Source organism: Glycine max, chromosome 18, assembly GCF_000004515.6.
Source record: "Glycine max cultivar Williams 82 chromosome 18, Glycine_max_v4.0, whole genome shotgun sequence".
Taxonomy (NCBI): Eukaryota; Viridiplantae; Streptophyta; class Magnoliopsida; order Fabales; family Fabaceae; genus Glycine; species Glycine max.
In genome coordinates, this window is record NC_038254.2 from 28,329,063 (window position 1) to 28,350,586 (window position 21,524).

Sequence of the window (21,524 nt, forward strand, 5' to 3'; positions counted from 1 at the left end):
AATTACAAAGTTGACCCTTAAACTGTTGGGTAAAATTTAAATTCATTGATGTATGGTTTTAGCATTGATTTAAATTTTAAATGCATTGATGCTACATTTTTCAACTTGCATAATTCATGCGTAAATAGAAAACCTGGTAAACAAATTTGAAATGGCTTTCTTGCATCACCACTTTGGCAGGTATTCAACCATCGCATCACATCACATTTACAAATAAAACTCAAAATCCACACACCACCTTGTCTATATATTATCATATTTATTGTAAGCATCACCACTAACTCTACTGCTACTTTCACCTTTCATCATCATTCAATTTTAGTCCAATGGAGTGGTCTTTCTCCATATCCGTGGTGCTGTTTCTTACCCTTCTCATTCAAATACATGGAAGTGGTTATCTTGATCACAAGCAAGCAAGAGGCTTTGCAGAGAATTATGGTTGTAATTTGTTCCAAGGAAGCTGGGTTTATGATGATTCATACCCTCTTTATGAAACCTCTCAGTGTCCCTTTATAGAGAGGGAATTTGATTGTCAAAACAATGGTAGACCAGATAAGTTTTATCTCAAGTATAGATGGCAGCCCGCAGGGTGTAACTTAACAAGGTATTCACATCTTTTATTTGCTTTTCTTTTTTCTTTCTTTTTTATCTATGCATGACATGCCATTTGATTATTTCCCACCCAATCAGGTGGACATAGATTTACCATGTATGTTTTTTTTTTGCTGGGGATATTTTTTTATTTATTTATGGTTGTTTCTCTTTCCAAAATTAATGTCTTCTTAGTCATATGATAATGGTTATGTTTGACAAAATTAACTCAAAAACTAGATCATAGTGAAAGCTAGCTAAAAGTTAAAAATTATTTTATTGAATTATAAGTGTTTGATAAAGTTATTTTTAAAGTAGCTAAAAAATGTAAAATTACATAGAATAAAAGTAATAAAATTTAACCTTAAATAAAAAAAAATTAAAAAAAGAATCTAAGAAATATTTAAACAAAAAGGAAATAAGTATAAAAAGTTATTAGTTCGAAGCTAGTGTTTTAAAAATGATACTTCGGTTATGTTCGGTAAAATTAACTGAAAAGTTAGCTAGAAACTGAAAAGTTATCTGAAAGCCGAAAAACTAGTTGGAAGTTGGTAGCTGAAAGCTAAAAAATTAGCTTATTAAATTATAAGTGTTTGATAAAACTAATTGTTGACGTAGCTTAAAAGTGTATAATGATAGAAAAATAGTAAAATTATGATTTATTTTAAAAATTGAATAAATGTATTTATGATATAAATGAAAGAAAATATTAAAAACTAGAAGCTAGCGTTTTTTAAAATGTTACTTCGAGTAACATTTCAAAAAATGTTAGAAGCTATTAAAATAATTTGTTTACTGGATAATCAAAAAAGTTTTTCAGTTAGTAAAAAAAGGTTAAAAAATAGTTAAAATGTGTTGTTGAACATAGATTATGTTCAACAAAGACATATCACAAATTTAAGTCTATTTTTGTTGGAATAAAAACATTTACATGTATATATAAAATTGATTTTCACTTTTTATATTTAATTTATCCTTTTTATCCCATTCTATCATAATATTTTCTATCATAAAATAGTTTAATAAATAATTGAAAAGATTGTCAAAGATGAATTATTTACCTATTGACTACTTGTAGAAACAGAAGAAATGAATACTTAATTATAGAGATAGTATAATAAAGAAATTAAATTAACACTTTATTAAAGAAAGAGAAAGAGAAACTTGTTCATCATGAAAAAAAATTAATTGATGTGAGAGAAATGGATGCATTGTGGAAAAAACAATTGCAGTGAGTGAGTACAGTAAGAAGCGGATTGTGAAGGGTATAATAGGAAAAAAATGATCATTTTGTCAAATTATTGATTTTTTTTTAATGTAAAACAACCTTAACTAACTATTCTATTCTTATTTATAAAACATAGTTTTGAAAAAAAAAAATCATTTTTTATAAAATTTCATTTCAAATGTTTTGTGCATTAATTATTTTGAGTAAATTATTGTCTTTAATTGTCTTTTTTTCCCTCCACGGAGATTGAAGAAAATGAATTTAGGTATCCAATAAAGTTAAAAATAAATTTTAAAAAATATTATAATTATCGGTATAAATTGGTCAGTTGTGTCTTATATTGTTTACTTTTCTATATATTCTGCATGTATGTTAAAAAGATTGTATATAAGTTGTGTATAAATACAAATTAACTATTCTGTGTCAGTTACCTTTGAATCTGCTGGTTAATTATTTGACTTTTAAATGGAAGAAGACAATGTCCAACTAAGCTAAATCAGAGAGAGACAAAAATCCTCTGAAGCTAGTAAATTGTTTTCTTGGGATGATGGTGGGGTTCAAGCCTAGCTTGAATTGAGTGCGAGATGAAATTTCTAATATAAATTATAAAATAATAATTATTAATTAAAATATGAAGTTAAAGCTTTTATAATTTTGTAATGTGTATAATATATGTATAATTCTAATTATAATTACACTAAATTTAACAAAATTGACGGTTATTGTTTTATATTCCACCCTCTAAAAAGTTTACTGTATAAGTCGGCAGACTTCCTCTATTAAATAAGAGTTATCAGTTGTAAAGTTGCTCTCAACCAATTGGTTCTCAATTAGGATCACATCCTACATTAGTTCCAAACAAAAAACCATTTAAATGATCATCAAGACCATGTTATCACCATTTTAAAGAATGTTGTTGTTTTGCAGATTCAATGGTGAAGATTTCTTAACAAGACTTAGAGGGAAGAGTATCATGTTTGTGGGAGACTCTTTGGGTTTGAACCAATGGCAATCACTCACTTGCATGCTTCACACAGCTGTGCCACAAGCCCCATACAGCTTAGCAAGGAATGGAGATGTCTCCATTTTCACCTTTCCGGTTAGATCACTTTTATGACTTTTATTTGTCTTAATTTTCTTCCTATATATTCTTAGTCAGTCCCTACCCAAACCTATCACATCTACACAAATTCACATTCACCCCAATTTCTTGAGACATATCAAGGTAGTTGTTGTGCTCCCAATTTTAACTCCAAATGATAATTAGTTGCAAAATAAAATTTTGATTGGGTTGCAACCATGCATACATGGATAATATTGAAATTAAATAGAGCACTGTTGTCAATCAATGATAATCTAAATAACATCATATATATTAATAATGCATTCTTACAACTAGTCTCTTAGTTAACTATTGACACACCCAAGATATTAGATTCCCACTCATGCAAGCAAGAAAAGGTAACCAACCAATTTATAGAATGAAGGTTGTATTGATAAAAAAAGATTAATGTAATACTTTGGTATCATGGATCCATCGTTGAAGAGTAATAAAATGCTGGTTAACAATTCAGACATATAACAGAAGAACCAAGATTATTGTTGAAAACACACCGACAAAAATAGTGGAAGAAACAAATTATGTCGAGTTAAAAGTTAGGAAACAATGTAAAATTTCAAACTAGGACAAGGAAAATTGTTTCGGCGGTAACAATCTTGACTTCAGGTTCAATTCGTGGGACAAATACCACATAACTTTGGTCTTGAATTAATGGAGCAAGTATCAGTGATCATTTATCTCTTGTAGTAGTGGATTGGCTCTACCTCTATGACTATTTTACATCATGCAACACTGAAACTCTTGTATGCATGTTTGTTCATTTCCTGGTGCTTGGAAGAGCATATTCCTTATGCGTCATTCATCGGCATCTTCTCTAATATATAAAAATTAAAAATAAATTGGTCTATCTCATAATTTTGCAGACCTATGATGTTAAGGTAATGTTCTCGCGCAATGCATTACTTGTGGACATTGTTGGTGAGAGTATCGGTCGAGTATTGAAACTAGATTCAATTCAAGCTGGCCAAATGTGGAAAGGAATAGATGTAATGATATTTGACTCTTGGCATTGGTGGATTCACACAGGAAGAAAACAACCGTATGTACTCATTTATAAGCTAGTTTCACTCTTCATCATATTTCACATGCAAAATCGATCTATAACACTTTTTTTCTATTTCTTTTTTTTATTATTTGGGCTTGTAGATGGGATTTGATTCAAGTAGGGAATCGTACATATAGAGATATGGATCGCTTGGTTGCATATGAGATAGCATTGAATACATGGGCCAAATGGGTTGATTACAATATTGATCCTACCCGAACAAGGGTGTTCTTCCAAGGAGTCTCTCCAGATCATCAAAAGTAAGAGGATATCCCTCAGCCCATCTTTATCATTTACCAAAATAAAAAAATATTTATTTTCAAAAAAGATAACTGGTCATTGTAAAAATATATACAAATAAAAAACAAATCAACATATAGTTTTGTAAAACTAGAGTTAACTAACTTGCGTTTGAATTGTTCCAGTCCAGCGCAATGGGGTGAGCCAAGAGCAAACTTATGTGAAGGGCAAACTAGGCCAATATTGGGATTCAGGTACCCAGGAGGACCACTCCCAGCAGAGTTGGTATTGGAGAAAGTGCTAAGAGCTATGCAAAAGCCTGTGTATTTGCTGGACATTACTACCCTATCCCAACTAAGGATAGATGGCCACCCGTCTGTTTATGGCTTTGGAGGGCATTTGGACCCGGATTGTAGCCACTGGTGCCTAGCTGGTGTTCCTGATACTTGGAATGAGCTTCTGTATGCTAGTCTCGTTAAAAATTAAGCTCTTGTTCTTATTTTTAGGATCATTTAGCCCAACTTTATTTTTACTTTAAAATTACTTTTAAGTTAAAGTTAAAACTAAGTTGTGTTAGTTTGTTTTGTTTTTAATTTTAAAGCTCTGATTAAAGAAAAAGTTGTTTGGAAAAAAATTTAATAAGAAATAATATAAAAAAAATCAGAAACCACTCTAGTGAAAATAAAAGAGGCTAAAATTTATCCTTCTAGTACTTAGCTCCTGTTTATATAGAGAAGACATGCAATTTACAAATTTAATGTCCAATGATATAGACAGTAATATAGTTAATATTAATATCAACTAATAGCTATAAATAGTATTAAATGGAGAAAAACTAAAAATCATATTACTATCATTTATAACTATTTTTTTGTTGAATGAGATTGAAAAAAAGCACCCCAACCAAGATATTAACTGCAATAAAATTACAGCTTAATTATAAACGACAACCCTTACTTATAAATATAAGACGTGAATTATAAGCTATTAATCTTTATGTATATATATATATATATATATATATATATATATATATATATATAAAAAAAGAGAGGTGAGCTAGAATATTAAATGCAATCATTTTCCCGCTCAAATGCAGGATAATTTCGTAAACATATGTAATTGTTAATATGAACATAATTCTAATATATTCCAGCGGAATAATCCATAAATAACGCGTATAATCAATGCTAATATTTGTTGTTTTAATTATGTTAATGTATATTAATGTGTAAATTTAAATGGGAAGCTCTAATATTAATTATTGGCCACGATTTTTTCTATAATTAATGTAAAAAGATTTGGGAATGTAATAGATGTTACATGCAAATTCTTTGAGTATTTTTGATAACTTTTTAAAAATTAATATGTTAGGTCTAGATGATTTACTAATAATCACTGGAAGACCTATCATACCTTTGATTTTGATGTTTAAAAAATTTTAATTGTGAATGATCTAATGAGTTGTTAAGCAAACAAGACTTACTTCGTAAAAGAGTTAATTACTTTTTTATTATATCAAATCTACAACTCTAGTGAGTATGTGTCCCCTCTTAAGAGGAAAATAATTTTGTTAAGATATATTCAACGACCAATGTACTATTAAATCAATCATATCCACTTATTATGAAAACCAATTACATCCACTAGACTTAACATCACTTATACACTTTTTTATAACCTCATAAATGATGTCCAAAAAGGTACTAAAGGACAATGTTAGTCACAGAGGGAAGTGCACATTCTTGCTTTTCAAATTTCAGTTTACCTCTCTTTATTTGAATCGCTAACATTTGAAAATTAAAAAAGGACAGAATAGAAGATAATTGAAGGTATTTGCAGAATATTCACCAAGGGTCGCTTTTGTCGAGAAAGAGGACCACGTGTAGTTGTATTAGAGCTATCAAAATGGGCCAGCCTGACCCACGTGGGCTGATCCGTAACGGGTTGAGCTAAAAGTGGGCTAATCCAGCCCGGTCCACTTTCGCGTGGGCTAACAAAATCCAGCTCGGTCCGGCCCACCACGGATTGGTGGGTTATACGGGCTGGCCCACTTTTCAGCTTTTTTTTTTTTTAAAAAAAAATCATTCCAAACTTAAAATAAAATCCAATATAGAAACCAAACTAAATCAAATCCAAACATTCAATATTAAAGTGATTGAAGTCTTCAAAATAAACATTCAACATTAAGATAATTGAAATTTAAATGTCATAAAAAATAAACTTCTAAACTATTGAAATTGAAATTAAACCTTAGAGTCATGGATGGACTGCGAAATCCAAAACAACTTCCTCTTCTTTCTCAACATCACCATTAATTTCATCTACAAAGACAAAAAAAATAAACAATATCAATAATAAGTCAAGTAATTAAAACAGCACACTAATAACAAACTTAAAATTATGGAAAAAGAAATGTAAATTACCAATATCTTCAAAACCATTTATCCAATTTTGGGTTAAAATTAGTGCTTGAACATTGGAAGGAAGAAGACTAGCGTGATACTTGTTTAGCACACGAGCACCAACATTTTGACTCACATAATTGATATATTCCTATGACAATATAAGAGAAAAATTAAATAAAATAAATTGAATCATAAAACAATTAAATAGTTAAACAAAAGACTAACATTATATGGATCATCCATCTCTTGATTTTCTTCTATACTGAAATCTTCTTCAACAGTAGGTTGTTGAGAACTTGATGCAGTAGATGAACTTGACTTTACAATCACATATTCATCAAAGAGCTTGTACATCTTCTCTTTTATGTTATTAATCTTTTCATCACAAGTAGAAGCATCAAGCTTTGAATAGTAAAACCAAAGTGCTTCAAGCTTCATCCGTGGGTCAAGAATCATAGCAATTGAAAGAATGACATTATAGTACTCCAATACTTGCTAAACTTTTCCATCATCAACACTGCCATATTTTGCAATACTGGATCATCACACTTAAGTGTTTCTTGCAACAACCATTCAATTTTTCATACTTGCATTAAGTATTCATTGGGCTTGTCTATTTGTCTTATGTTTGGGCTAGGAAATAAGAATTGGTCTGTTATTAAATTTGGTTGCTAACTTGCTACAAAATAAAAACTAAACTTCCTAACAATTATAAATAATTATAAATTATAATAATAATAAAATAAAATAATATATTATTTAAATATGGTGGGTTGACGGGCTGGCCCACCAACCCATGGGTTGAGCCCACCTAACCCACAGGCTAAGTGGGCCGGGCTGAAAATTTGACGGTATCGATTTTTTTTAAAAAAAATTGAGCCCGGCCCACAGGCCAAAATCCATTTTGATGGCTCTAAGTTGTATGTACCTTTATTCTTATCCTTGCCGTACAGAGCACACCACATGTTTTCACCTCCAGTTGTGAGACAACGATTATATCAAGGCTCAACATTGATCCCGTAACGAATTCTTCACTGAAGTCTATAAAATGCATCTCTTGCTAAAGAAACCATCATTGAAAATAATCAAGTGAAAAATGAGCACAAGTTCTCTAAAGCGAAACTTTGCTAAATTAGTGGACGATATAATCAACACTTAATCTTTTTCATCCTTTGCTAAGCAAAGTTATTTGCATTTGAGTTTAACTATTTATCCACTCTTTGAGTGTTGTTGAATCATTGTATTCATTCAAACTTTTGTTTGAGAAAATCAAAAGTGGCTCAGTGTTAAACCATACTTTAGTGTTCTTAGATTCAGGGGGAGTCCAAGGGTGTGTCAAGAGTGACATAGAGAATACTTTTATAGCCAATAGTGGTAGGATAGAATACCTAGTTGTAATGAAAGTTTTGATTAGTGGATCCCTTTATAGTTGTGTAAAGGAGAACTGGACGTAGCTCTATTTGAGTGAACTAATATAGACCAAGTATTTCTACTTCTCTCTTTAGTTGTTTATTGAGTATTTCTACTTCATCCTTGTTTTTCATCAAAACTTGTTATTCTATTCAGTAGACAACACCTTTGTATCTATGTTTTTTAATTTGTGATAAAAGTCATTATATGCGGAAAATTATTATCTTTGATTAACACACTATTCAACTCTCTTTTTAGTGTGATTATTGATATTTCAATTTCTATAAGACCTCAGCCTCACGGGTTGAGTATTTAACAATACCAAGGAAAAGATTTTGCAATCAAAGAAAGAAATGGAAGAAGGATACTCTACCAACAAACAACCCATGTTCAGAGGTGTGAAGTACGATTACTGGAAGGAGCATAAGATAGCTCATTTTAAGTCCATTCACATCAACCTATGGGATGTGGTAGAAAATGGAAATTACATTCCATATGAGGATGAGCTAAATGAATTCCCAAGGAGCTAGTGGAGGGAGGAGCAAAAAAGCATATTCCTGCTCAACTACAAGGCTCGAAACATTATGTTATGTACCTTATCAGAAGAAAAAAAAAAACAAAGTACATAGCTTCATGAGTGCCAAACAGATGTGAGAAACTCAAGCTATAACTTAAAAAGGAACATCATAGGTAAAGAGGATCAAATTAAGTCTCCTCACTTGTAAGTATGAACTCTTCTCTATGGTAGAAGGCGGAGACATACAACGTATGTTTGGATGCATTCAAACCATTCTAAATGAATTAAGATCTCTAGGAAGAACTTATGATAACTATGATCATACTGACAAAATCTTAAGAAGTTTGTCTAGAAAATCTAGACCACAAGTGATGCAATCCTACCCCTCAAGGGCATTGAATAGAAGACTATAAGAAGATTGGGCTAGAGATGCAGGAGAAGGCCCTAGGGTTCTCATGAGCCTTAGGGTAGATTTTGGGCCCTTGGGCTAAGTATGAGCCCACTTATCTTTGTACATATTAGATTAGGGTTTCATTATTTTTGGGCCTCTTATTTAGGGCTCCATAGTGTAGGGAGGGTACCCTAGTAATGTAGGATTTTCTAGCCCTTGTATTTTAGGGCACTTAGACTAGTTTTTGTATTAAGAGTAGTTTTATAATTTCACATGAATTAATTGCACTACTTGATGTGTGTGTTGGGAGAGAAATTTAATTGAATTGGGAGAAGCCCAATCTTATTAAATTTTGGACCAACCTAAGGGGGAGGTGAGCATTTTCTTGCTACACCTCATTGCCACATCATATAGTCACACTTTGTGCATGTCTTTCATGCTGTAGATGCCTCATGACACCTAAGCACACTTAGTGGAGAATCTTGGATTTGATCTTGGATTAGTGGGATGAACCATAGCTGAAATTCACTAATCATAAATAGTGAAATTTTGGCTCCACAAATTCAAATTTAAATTCAAGTGAAATTTGAATATAAATTCAAATTTCCCTCCAATTTTGTGCAACACTTAGGCTATAAATAGAGGCCTTGTGTATGAATTTTGTAACTTTGATCATTTGAGAAATTAGACTTCAAATTTTAGACCTCATTCTCCCTCCCAAAATTTTGTTCCCTTCTCTCCCTTTCCCTCCACCCATCTTTTCCTACCTTCAAGCTCTTATCCATAGCTTCCTATGGTGGTGAGCTTGTTCTTGACTCATCTTCTCCTTGAAGTGGCATCTCCAATAACCTTTCCTCTTTCTCCATTCCGCTGCCATTGATCTTAAAGAAGCAAAGGACTTCATTGATGAACAAGCTCTACAAGGAGCCACATTAACAAGTAACAATGCTAAGGGTTTTAAAAAATCTTGTCTCAATGTCCTTTAAAGAATTAATTGGTACTCTTAAGTTCATGAACAAGAACTTTAGCAGGATGAAGCACCTAAGAAAGAAAATTCTCTAGCTCTCAACAGTCAGTAGGTCAAGCAGGCCTTGTTGTCTAAAGAGCAAGTCTCCAGAAGCTTGTCCAAATCCCTTGAAGTTGAAAACTCCTCTAATGAAGATTTTGAGTAAGAGTCTAATGAAGATGAACTCACCTTCATCTCATGAAAGATTTTCAAGATGTGGAAGAACAAAGGTAGATCCAAATAGAATAACTTCTCAAAAATGTTGTTCAAGGAAAAGAAAGACAAAGACAAAAGCTCCATAATATGGTATGAATGCAAGAAACCTAGACACTTTAAATCTAAATGCCAGAACAAGAGAAGTCTTGGGACAAGAAGAAATACTACAAGTCCAAGGAAAAGAAAGGTCTCTTTAGCACCTAGGAGGATCTGGACGACACATTGTCTAATGAAGATGAAGAAGAAGCCAACCTATGTCTAATGGTAGACATAGTCTTTGAAGAATAAGAAGTAGACAAAAAGGATGAGGTAAATCTTAATGATCTTAAATCTCTTAAACAATCTTATCATGAAGTATTATCAAACTCATCCATTCTTTCAAAAGCTTACAAAAACCAGCAAAAAAAATTCAAAAAGTTGTCCACAGATCATAAGGAACCTGGAAATGTTTCTCTAGAAGAGTCCACTAATACATGTAATTCTTGTTAAACTTTTAAGGAAAAAAGTCCACGTTATGTCTTGAGAATGAGACAATTGAAAAAGATGATGGAACTCACAAACCAAGACGAGGGGGAGGGGGGTGAATTGGTTCTAAATCAAATAAAACAAAAAAATAGAGTTTTGAAAAACTTTCTTTTCCAAGGATCATATCACAAACTTTTGTTAAAACCAATATTTAATCAATCACCCTTAACAAAAAATCATTTTGTTAAAGTTCTTACTCAAAAAGATATTTTCTTTAAACTTCAGCAAATTGATCAAGAATACAATGAGAAAGAAAGATAAGATCAAGAGAAGATGTAAACCAATTTTTATACTTGTTCACTCTCCATCTCTAGAGAAGCTACTCCAATTATCTAATCCAAACCGAATTAGATTTTCACTATGCATATAGAATTCTTACAAGCAATCACAATCAATCTCAGTTCTTACCCCATAAAAAAGAGACTAAGGTACCCAACACTAAGGAACTTATAAAAGTCTAAGAGAAACCTACCCTTGGTGCAAACTAGAAAAACCTATCTTAGCATGCCTTTAGAAATTCATGTATATGCTAACAACATGAAAAACCCACAAAAAACTTGAGTCAAAGAGAGAAAAAAACCTAATCAATCACACGCAAAAATGTTTGCTTGAGTGAATAAGTCTCTTGATCTCACATGTGATTCACAACTCACTTTTTACCATGAGAGCTTTAGAAAAAACAAGTTTAGAAGTTGTGAGTTGCACACTTATTCTAAGCATTTTCTTCTTCTCTCTTTTCCCTTCTTTTTTTAAAAGTGAGAACACTGTTAAAGATAGGGGTAGCAACATGAGCAACATGGTGAACTACCCAAAGGCTAAAGCTTGAAGCTCAAGGAAAAGCTTGAAGAAGTTCTGAAGAAGTTTTGGCTTTTACATGCCCAACTCTCTTGAATGGCATTTGTATTGGTTGTTATCTTGGTTGGTGCATCTTAGTACATTTGATATATGTATTGCATCATGCATCATCATGGTTTGTTTTGAAAAAAGTTTCTAAGTTAGAAAAATTTCTTCAGAGGCAGAAACTCTCTATTTTGATCGATTACAACCTCATTGTAATTGATCACAACAAGTTGTCTTAAGCTTATAGAGTTGAGTCTTGTATCGGTTTAATCGATTACAACTATCTCATAATCGATTACATTGTTGTTTGAGAGAATGACTGATTTATTCAGGAGTCTTGGCTTTAATTGATTACCAAGATCGATTACTTAAGGCATCTAATCGATTGCATTGTTCTTGAGTTATTTCCAGATGTTGGGATGAACTCTTTAATCGATTACTTAGATAATCTAATCGATTAGTTCATTGAATTAATCGACTATGCTATAGATTTAATCGATTACAAGCAGTTATAATTGTTTTCTCTATAAATAACCAGCTTGAGTTCACATCTAAAAATCAAGAGATCAATAGAGGATCCTCAATACATCTCAAAAATAACATCTTAACCTTAGAATGAGCAAGATTTCGTGCTATCATTAGTAGATAAGAGAAGAGAAGAAAAATGTTTTTTAGTAACTCAATTTCTTAATCATTTGGTTATGAAGATCTTTTCTTGGAAGTGAGTTGTGTCTTTTGAGTTGAAGAAGATCACCTTCTCAATCCAACAAGGTTTTTGTGGAAAGATTGGTCAAGTTATATCTCTCTTACTCGGTTTTTCTTGTGTATGGTTTTGACACTGTCTTTTTGGTTATGCGTGAATCGCTTACAACATGCTAGAATAGGGTTTTCTAGTTTGGGCTAAGAGTAGGGTTCTCTTAGGCTTATATTCATAAAGGACCCTAGTGTTGGTGCCTTAGTCTTTTTTTTTGGGGTGAGAATTGTAGATTGGTTGTGATTGCTTGTAAGGATTCTTGATGCATAGTGAAAAACTAATTCAGGTTGTGGATTAGATAACTGGATTAGCTTATCTAGTAATAGAGAGCGAACTAGTATAAAAAGATTATGTATTTTTTCTCTCATTCAAGTATTAATCAAGTTTTTCATAAAGGTTCATGTTTTATAATCATGAAAGAAAAAAAGTTAATGAAGGATCATGTTTAAGGAAGGATTGATTACGTATTTGTCATACCCTAGTTTCGTCCGGGGACAATTGTTTGTCAACATGCGGATCTTTGCTGACCAATTTGAGATGCTTAACATTCATCGTCACGTAATCAATAAAGTTTCGCGATGTTTAAGAAGGAAATAAGCCAAAAACATAAAATAGGGGGGGTGAACTGATCAATTCAGGGGGGGTGCCTAGCACTGGGCCCATCTGGAATATTCTGGAAGGGGGTTACTTCGGGTGGATGCAACCCAGCTCGCTTGGGTGAGTTGGGCAGCAACCATGTCCCCCATTTTTCTATAAAATGGCGTGAATGGGGGCTGAGGAAGGGGTTCAACATTTTGGGTATTCAGTTTTCACTTAAAATTAGTGAAGAGAAGAAGAAAGAAGGAAAAAATCCAAGTCGAGGCACTTCCGTAACGCTTCCATGATCAAATTCGTGGATGTTCTTCACCGTTCTTCGTTCGTTCTTCATCATTCGTCGATCTTCAACCGATTAGTTTTTGATTTTGAAGCTTTGAATTCATTCTATGCACCCTTAGGGGTCCATTCTTGCATTGTATGTTTTCATCTTCATTCTTCTACTTTTGGTACTCTTTTTCTTTGTTTTAAGTGAGTTTTAACTGATCGTTTAAGCCATAACCTCACTTAATTAATGTTTAAATGAATTTCAACCGATCGTTTGTGTTGTAATCTCTTTTAATTGCCTTTAAAATAAAATTTGACTGATACGTTCATGTTGTAACCTCGGTTAAATTAAAAAATAATAAAATAATAAAAAAGTAGTATAAAATGGTAAAAAACGAGTATCAAACTCTCGGAGAACTTGTGTTACCTGGTAAAGCTATTTCAGTGAATAGGTGTCTAGTGTGAAAAGAGACATATTGATATGAACAGATGTGTAAACTAACTATTAAAAAGGGAAAAATCACGTGAGAAATGATGCGTAAAAACAAGTAGACAACACGTTAGTCTTCCTAATAGGTGCCTGATGCTATAAGGATATTCTCTACTTAACAATGCTTATACGTTCTATGGTGTCTCCTAAAATGCTAAACCTCGATTCGTCATGATAGTCTAGCCTAATCCTAATCAAGCATCATCCGCAGATTCCTCTTGTTGGACTAAACTCGGCCAGGACCGCACTAAGATAAACATACAACAACTAGGTTACCGTATGCCGATTCCTCGTGAAAATACAACAAACTAGCCCTGTCCTATCAAGTTCTAAGAATCAGACCAGTTTCCACTGTTCAATGATCCTAAAAACACATGCATCTACGTGATCAAGGCAAAAGTATGGTAGAATGAAGTTCTGATAGAACAGTGAACACACAAAACATCATTAAATAGATAAAAAGATATTTACATCTGTCGCAACCTACCCTTTGATGGGAGGGCGACACGAGGCTCACGGGTGCGTCTTCCATGGGAGGAAAATGCGCGGAGTTGCCACCAATGTTTGTTTGAGGAAAACGTCGGAAAAACCGGAAAAGGTGTGGTCTACGAATTTTAATCGTGAAAGGTTCGGGAGTTGTTTTTACGCACGGGGAAGGTATTAGCACCCCACGCGTCCATCACAAGGAACAACAGTCTTTAATCAGATGTGCAATATCATGTCTTCAATTTGATTTATTTTCCCTTTTTTATGTTTTTATGTCTTTTTATGCTTTTTATGTTTTTAATTTTTGTGTGGTCGACAAGGGTGTTTCCCTTGCTCCTACGTATCCTCAATTGCGATGAGGAAATCAGACCTATGTAGTTCTTTTAGAACTAAACGTTGGTTAAGTTGTTTTGATCTTTTTCCGCAAGATCGATTTTAACCGAACAAAAGTCGTTTAAGGCGTTGGACCATTAAACAATCTTTTGATTTTTGGAAAGGAGAGAAACGTTAAGGCGTTGGACCATTAACGATCTCTTGGTTTTGAAAGGAGAGAAATGTTAAGGCGTTGGACCATTAACGATCTCTTGGTTTTTGAGAGGAGAGAAACGTTAAGGCATTGAACCATTAATGATCTCTTGGTTTTTGAAAGGAGAGAAACGTTAAGGCGTTGGACTATTAACGATCTCTTGGGGTGGTCGACAAAAGCGGGGCTTTTGCTCCTACGTATCCTTAATTGCGATGAGAAAATCAGACCTACGTAGTTCTTGCAAAAGCGGTAAAGTTACCTGTTGATTTTATGCTTTTGAATGATCCATGTTAACCAATAAAAGCAAAGAGGACTGTTTAAGGCGTTGGACCTTAAAACGGTTTTTAGTGATTTTTGCAGACAAAGCTTGATTTGTGAGTTGATTTTAGCCTTAGTTTCACTTTGGTTATTAGTCAATTCATTCAAGGAAACTTCCAAAGAAAAACGTCCGATTTATTTTTTTGATTATTTTATTCAAAGATATTTTGATTATTTTATTATTATTTTTTCAAGATATTTTAATTATTTTATTATTATTTTGCCTTTTTTGTTTAACCGTGGTTACAGTGTGAACGATCGGTTAGATTTTGCTTTAACAGTGATTAAACGAGATTAAAACGCAAATGATCGATTGAAATTCATTTTATCATTTATTAGGCGAGATAACGGCTTAAACGATCGGTTAAAGCTCGTGAAAAACGAAAGAAAAGAAAACCAAAAGTGAACGAAATAAAGATGAAAGCCAACAAAACAAGAAATGAATTCAAAGTCTCGAATTCGAAAACTTACTGGTTGAAGAACGAAAAACGAACAAAGAACGGATGAAGAACGGTGAAGAACGACGGAAAACCTTCACGGATTTGCCCACGGAAACGTCTCGGAAGCTTTACGGAAGCACCTCGGCTTGGATTTTCTTCACGGAAACAATTTTTCCACCCAAAACAGCTGAAATGCATAGCCAAGGGGGTTAGGGACCCTTTGGAACAGCCTCCCTTCGACTATTTATAGGAAAAGGGGGAGGAGGTTGCTGCCCAGCTCGCCCAAGCGAGCTGAGTTGCTTCCTTCTTAAGTAACCCAGCTTCCAAAATGTTCTGGAAGGCCCAAATTCGAAAATTTGAAAACTGCTATTTGCACCCCCCATCTTGATAAGTTCACCCCCTCTCAAATAATTTGCGGAAAAGTTACGGAAGCATATAGGACTTGATTTTCTTCTTTTTCCTCTTCCTTTTCAGCAATATCAAGTGAAATATGCTTATCCAAGGTTTTCAGAAATTTTACGGAAGCATTACGGAAGTCCTGGAAGTCATTTTTTAACAAAACAGGGGAGATGGTTGCTGCACAGCTTGCCCAGGCGAGCTAGGTTGCTTCCACCTTAAGCAAGGAAATGCCCAGAATCCTCCAGAAGGGTCTAGATTTGATAATTTCTATTTGCACCCCCATTTTACTAAATACACCCCTTTTGTGTTTTTTTTCCTGATTTCTTTCTGAAATGTTGCAGAAATTTACAAATTATGCAACGACACCCACTTTTCCCTCCAGAATGTTGCGAAACTTTACGGGTTACGCAACGATGCTTGTTTTTCCTTCTGGAATGTTGCGAAACTTTACGGATTACGCAACAATGCTCCTTTTGACTCCCGGGATGTTGCGGAACTTTATGGATTGTGCAACAATGCTTGTTTTTTTCCTTCCTGAATGTTGCGAAACTTTACAAATTACATAATGATGGGTGTTAAACATTTTGAGGCGGTCAAGCGAAGGTGGCATATCAACAAACAATGGTCCCCGGACGAAATTAGGGTATGACAGTTGCCCCTCTTTACTTATCTTTTATTGGAGATAAAAGCGAAGTAAAGATAAGACACTAATTTCGTTCGAGCGGAACATCATTCGGCCGATCAATATCCCAACCAGCGGAACCTGTCATTCAGAAAGAAAAGAAAAGGCATCAATATCCCAACCACGGGTCGTAGGAAACACTCCAGCCTTTGAAGATGAGCTGAGGGGCTTTGGAGGTGGCAGTGGTGCGTCTATTGCCCGTTGTCGGCCATCCCCAGGCTGTTGTGGTGTCTCGCCCTGTGCTTGCCTGGGGGGCACAGTACTTCTTGATGAAAGTTCGGTTAATAGGGGGCCTGATGACCTTGTTGGGGGCGATGGACACTCCGTAGAATTGACAAAGGTCTGTAATCAGAGCTGCAAACCCCAGGACCCTGTTGGACTTCTCCGGGTCCACTGGGTATCTTGCGAGTGCAATCCCTGCAAACAATAGATGACATCAGAAATCAGTTAAGCGATGTGCATACTTACCTATGTCACGATGGTGTGACCTTGCTGGGGGGGACGGACACCTTGTAGGACTGACAGAGGCCCATAACCAGAGCTGGAAACCCCAAGGCTCTGTTGGACTCCTCCAAGTCCACTGGGTGTCTTGTGGGCGCGATCCCTGCTAATAATAGATAACATTAGAAATCAGTTGAGCAATGTGCATACTTACCTATGTCACAATGTCACAGAACAACTGATACTTCTGAAGGGGGAGATTGACATTGTCATCGCTGGGCAAAATGTTGCTAAGTAGCAACGTCATCCATATTTGTGTAAGAGTGGTCATGTTGGTGCACATGATCCGCACTTATCTCTTTGCAGCGGCACGGGTGAAATCTTGCCTTGGTATGCATAGTAGTTGCGCGATAGCCTCCTCCTCTGGTTGTGCTCGCATAGTTGGTCGCCCTCCAATATCAGGGGGTGGCCCAGGAACTGATAAAAGCAAACTACTAGCCCCACACCCGGGAGCGTAGGCCTCGACTAAGCATTAAGGGCGGAGGACCTCGAGTTCTCTGAAGGCGCAGATGTGGAGTCCTATGAAGGCGAGGGGGTGAAGCCCAACAAAGGCGAGGGCGTGCAACCCTCTGAAGGCGATGACGTGTAGTCCTATGAAGGCGAGGGCGTGTAGCCCTCTGAAAGCGTGGACGTGTAGTCCTCTGAACAGGAGGATGTGTATCCTTCTGAAGGTGAGGCTGTGTATCCCTCTGATGGTGAGGACGTGTAGTCCTCTGAAGGCGAGGGCGTGTAGCCCTCTGAAGGGGAGGACGTGTAGTCCTATGAAGGTCAGCACGTGTATCCCTCTGAAGGCGAGGACGTGAGGTCCTTTGATGGTGAGGATGTGTAGTCCTCTGAAGGGGAGGACGTGTAATCCTCTGAAGAGGAGGACATATAGTCCTCTGAAGGCGAGTGCGTGTAGCCCTCCCAAAAGGAGGACATTCAGTCCTCTGAAGGTGAGGACGGGTAGTCCTCTGAAGGTGAGGGCGTCCAACTTTCTAAATCTAAGCACGTGCAGTCATCTGATGGCGAGGACGGGTAGTCCTGTAAAGGGGAGGACATGTAGTCCTCCGAAGGCAAAGGCGTGTAGCCTTCTGAAGAGGAGGACGTATAGTCCTCTGAAGGCGAGGGTGTGTAGCCCTTTGATGGGTAGGACATGCAGTCCTCTGAAGGCGAGGACGTGGAGTCCTCTGAAGGCGAAGGCGTGTAGCCCACTGAAGGCGAGGACGTGTAGTCCTCTAAGGCGAGGGCGTGCAGCCCTCTAACGGCGAGGACATGTAGTCCTCTAAAGGGGTGGACATGTAGTCCTCTAAAGGCGAGGACATGCAGTCCTCTAAAGGCAAGGATGTAGAGTCCTCTGAAGGCGAAGGCGTGTAGCCCTCTGAAGGCGATGGCGTGAAGATCTTTCAAGGCGAGGGCATGTAGCCCTCTTATGGCGAGGACGTGTAGTCATCTAAAGGTGAGGACGTGTAGTCCTTTGAAGGCGAGGGCATGCTGCCCTCTAAAGGTAAGGACATGTAGTCCTTTGATTACGAGGACGTGTAGTCCTCAAAAGGGGTGGACGTGTTGTCCTCTGAAGGCGAAGGCGTGTAGCCCTCTGAAGGCGTGGACATGCAGTCCTCTGAAGGCGAGGACGTGGAGTCCTCTGAACGCGAAGGCGTATAGCCCTCTGATGGCGAGGATGTGTAGTCCTCTGATGGCGAGGACGTGTAGTCCTCTGAAGGTGAGGACATGTAGTCCTCTGAAGATGAGGACTTATAGTCCTCTGAAAGCGAGGGCGTGTAGCCCTCTGAAGGCGAAGACATGTAGCCCTCTGAAGATGAGGGCGTGTAGCCCTTTGAAGGCGAAGACGTATAGTCCTCTGAAGGTAAAGGCGTGTAGCCCTATGAAGGCGAGGACGTGCAACCCTCTGACAGCGAGGACGTATAGTCCACTGATGGCGAGGACGTGTAGTCCTCAAAGGCGAGGGCGTGCAGCCCTCTAAAGGGGAGGGCGTGCAGCACTCTGATGGCGAGGACGTGTAGTCCTCTAAAGGGGAGGAGATGTAGTCCTCTAAAGGCGAGGACATGCAGTCCTCTAAAGCCAAGGACGTGGAGTCCTCTAAGAGCGAGGGCGTGTAGCCCTCTGAAGGCGATAGCGTGAAGCTCTTTCAAGGCGAGGGCATGTAGCCCTCTAAAGGCGAGGACGTGTAGTCCTCTAAAGGCGAGGGCGTGCAGCCCTCTAAAGGTAAGGACGTGTAGTCCTTTGATGGCGAGGACGTGTAGTCCTCTAAAGGGGAGGACATTTTGTCATCTGAAGGCGTGGGCGTCGAGCCTTCTGAAGGCGAGGACGTGGAGTCCTCTGAAGGCAAAGGCGTATAGCCCTCTGATGGCGAGGACGTGCAGTCCTCTGATAGCGAGGACGGTAGTCCTCTGAACATGAGGACGTGTAGTCCTCTTAAGATGAGGACGTATAGTCCTCTAAAGGCGAGGGGGTGTAGCCCTCTGAAGGCGAGGACAAGCAGTTCTCTAAAGGTGAAGGCGTGCAGCCCTCTGAAGGGTAGGGCGTGCAGCCCTCTGGCGGTGAGGACGTGTAGTCCTCTAAAGGGGAGCACATGTAGTCCTCTAAAGGCGAGGACATGCTGTCCTCTGAAGCCGAGGACGTGGAGTCCTCTGAAGGCGAGGGTGTGTAGCCCTCTGAAGGCGATGGCGTGAAGCTCTTTCAAGGCGAGGACATGTAGCCCTCTAAAGGCGAGGACGTGTAGTCCTCTGAAGATGAGGGCGTATAGCCCTATGAAGGCGAGGACGTGTAGTCCTCTGAAGGCGAGGACATGCAGTTCTCTGAAGGCGAGGACATGCAGTCCTCTGAAGGCGAGGGCTTGTAGCCCTCTGAAGGTGAGGGCGTGTAGCCCTTTCAAGGTATGGTCCTGTAGCCCTCTGAAGGCGAGGAGATGTAGTCCTCTGAAGGTGAGGACGTGTAGTCCTCTGAAGGCGAGGGCGTGCAGCCCTCTAAAGTTAAGGACGTGTAGTCCTCTGATGGCGAGGACGAATAGTCCTCTGAAGGAGAAGACATATAGTCCTCTAAAGGTGAGGGCGTATAGCCCTATGATGGCGAGGACGTGTAGTCCTCTAAGGCGAGGGCGTGCAGCCCTCTGAAGGTGAGGTTGTGTAGTCCTCTAAAGGGGAGGACGTGTAGTCCTCTAAAGGGGAGGACATGTAGTCCTCTGACGCGAGGGCGTGTAGCCCTTTCAAGGGGAGGGCGTGTAGCCCTCTGAAGGAGAGGACGTGTAGTCCTATGAAGGTGAGGATGTGTACTCCTCTGAAGGTGAGGGCGTGCAGCTCTTTAACTCTAAGCACGTGTAGTCTTCTGATTTCGAGGACGAGTTGTCCTGTAACGGGGTGGATGTGAAGCCCGCTGAAGGCGGGGGCGTGTAGGCCTCTGAAGAGGAGGACGTACAATCCTCTGAAGGCAATGGTGTGTAGACATTTTAAGGGAAGGACATGCAGTCCTCTGAAAGCAAGGACGTGGAGTCCTCTGAAGGCGAGGGCGTGTAGCTGTCTAAAGGCGAGGACGTGTAGCCCTCTAAGGCAAGGGCGTGCAACCCTCTGAAGGTAAATGCGTGCAGCCCATTGAAGGCAACGGGGTGCAGCCCTCTGAAGGTGAGGACGTGTAGTCCTTTAAAGGGGAGGACATGTAGTCCTCTGAAGGCGAGGAAATGTAGTCCTCTGAAGGCGAGGACGTGGAGCCCTCTAAAGGCGAGGGTGTGTAGCCCTCTGAAGGTAAGGATGTGTAGTTCTCTAAAGGTGAGGGTGTGCTGCCCTCTAAAGGTAAGGACGTATAGTCCTCTGATGGCGAGGACGAATAGTCCTCTAAAGGAGAAGGCGTCTAGTCCTCTGATGGCGAGGGCGTGTAGCCCTCTGAAGGCGTGGACAAGCAGTCCTCTAAAGGTGAGGACGTGGAGTCCTCTAAAGGTGAAGGCATATAGCCCTCAGATGGCGAGGACGTGTAGTCCTGTGATGGCGAGGACCTGTAGTCCTCTGAAGGTGAGAACGTGTAGTCCTCTGAAGATGAGGAGGTATAGTCCTCTGAAAGCGAGGTCGTGTAGCCCTCTGAAGGCGAGGACGTATAGTCCTCTGAAGGTGAAGGCGTATAGCCCTATGAAGGCTAGGACGTGTAACCCTCTAACGACGAGGACATATAGTCCTCTGAAGGCGAGGACATGTAGTCCTCCAAAGGCAAGGACGTGTAGTCCTTTGAAGGTGAGCACGTGTAGTCCTCTAAAGGCGAGTACGTGTAGTGCTCTTAAGGCGAGGGGGTGTAGCCCTCTGAAGACGAGGGCATGAAGCCCTTTCAAGGTGAGGGCGTGTAGCCCTCTAAAAGCGAAGATGTGTAGTCCTCTGAAGGTGAGGACTTGTAGCCCTCTGAAAGCGAGGGCGTGCTGCCCTCTAAATCTAAGCACGTGTAGTCCACTGATGGCGAGGACGTTAGTCCTGTAAAGAGGAGGACGTGTAGTCCATTGAAGGCGAGGGCGTGTAGCTCTCTGAAGAGGAGGACGTATAGTCCTCTGAAGGC

General features: G+C 38.2%; 1 protein-coding gene across 1 annotated transcript; it reads left to right on the forward strand.

Annotated features, from left to right (window-relative positions):
- Positions 1 to 326: 326 nt before the first annotated feature.
- On the forward strand, positions 327 to 4,710 carry LOC100810342 (protein trichome birefringence-like 43). Its single transcript, XM_026126684.2, has 5 exons — positions 327 to 604; positions 2,747 to 2,918; positions 3,803 to 3,978; positions 4,086 to 4,244; positions 4,410 to 4,710. Exons 1-5 carry the CDS (start codon positions 327 to 329, stop codon positions 4,708 to 4,710), a joined length of 1,086 nt encoding a protein of 361 aa, XP_025982469.2.
- The last annotated feature ends 16,814 nt before the right edge of the window (positions 4,711 to 21,524 follow it).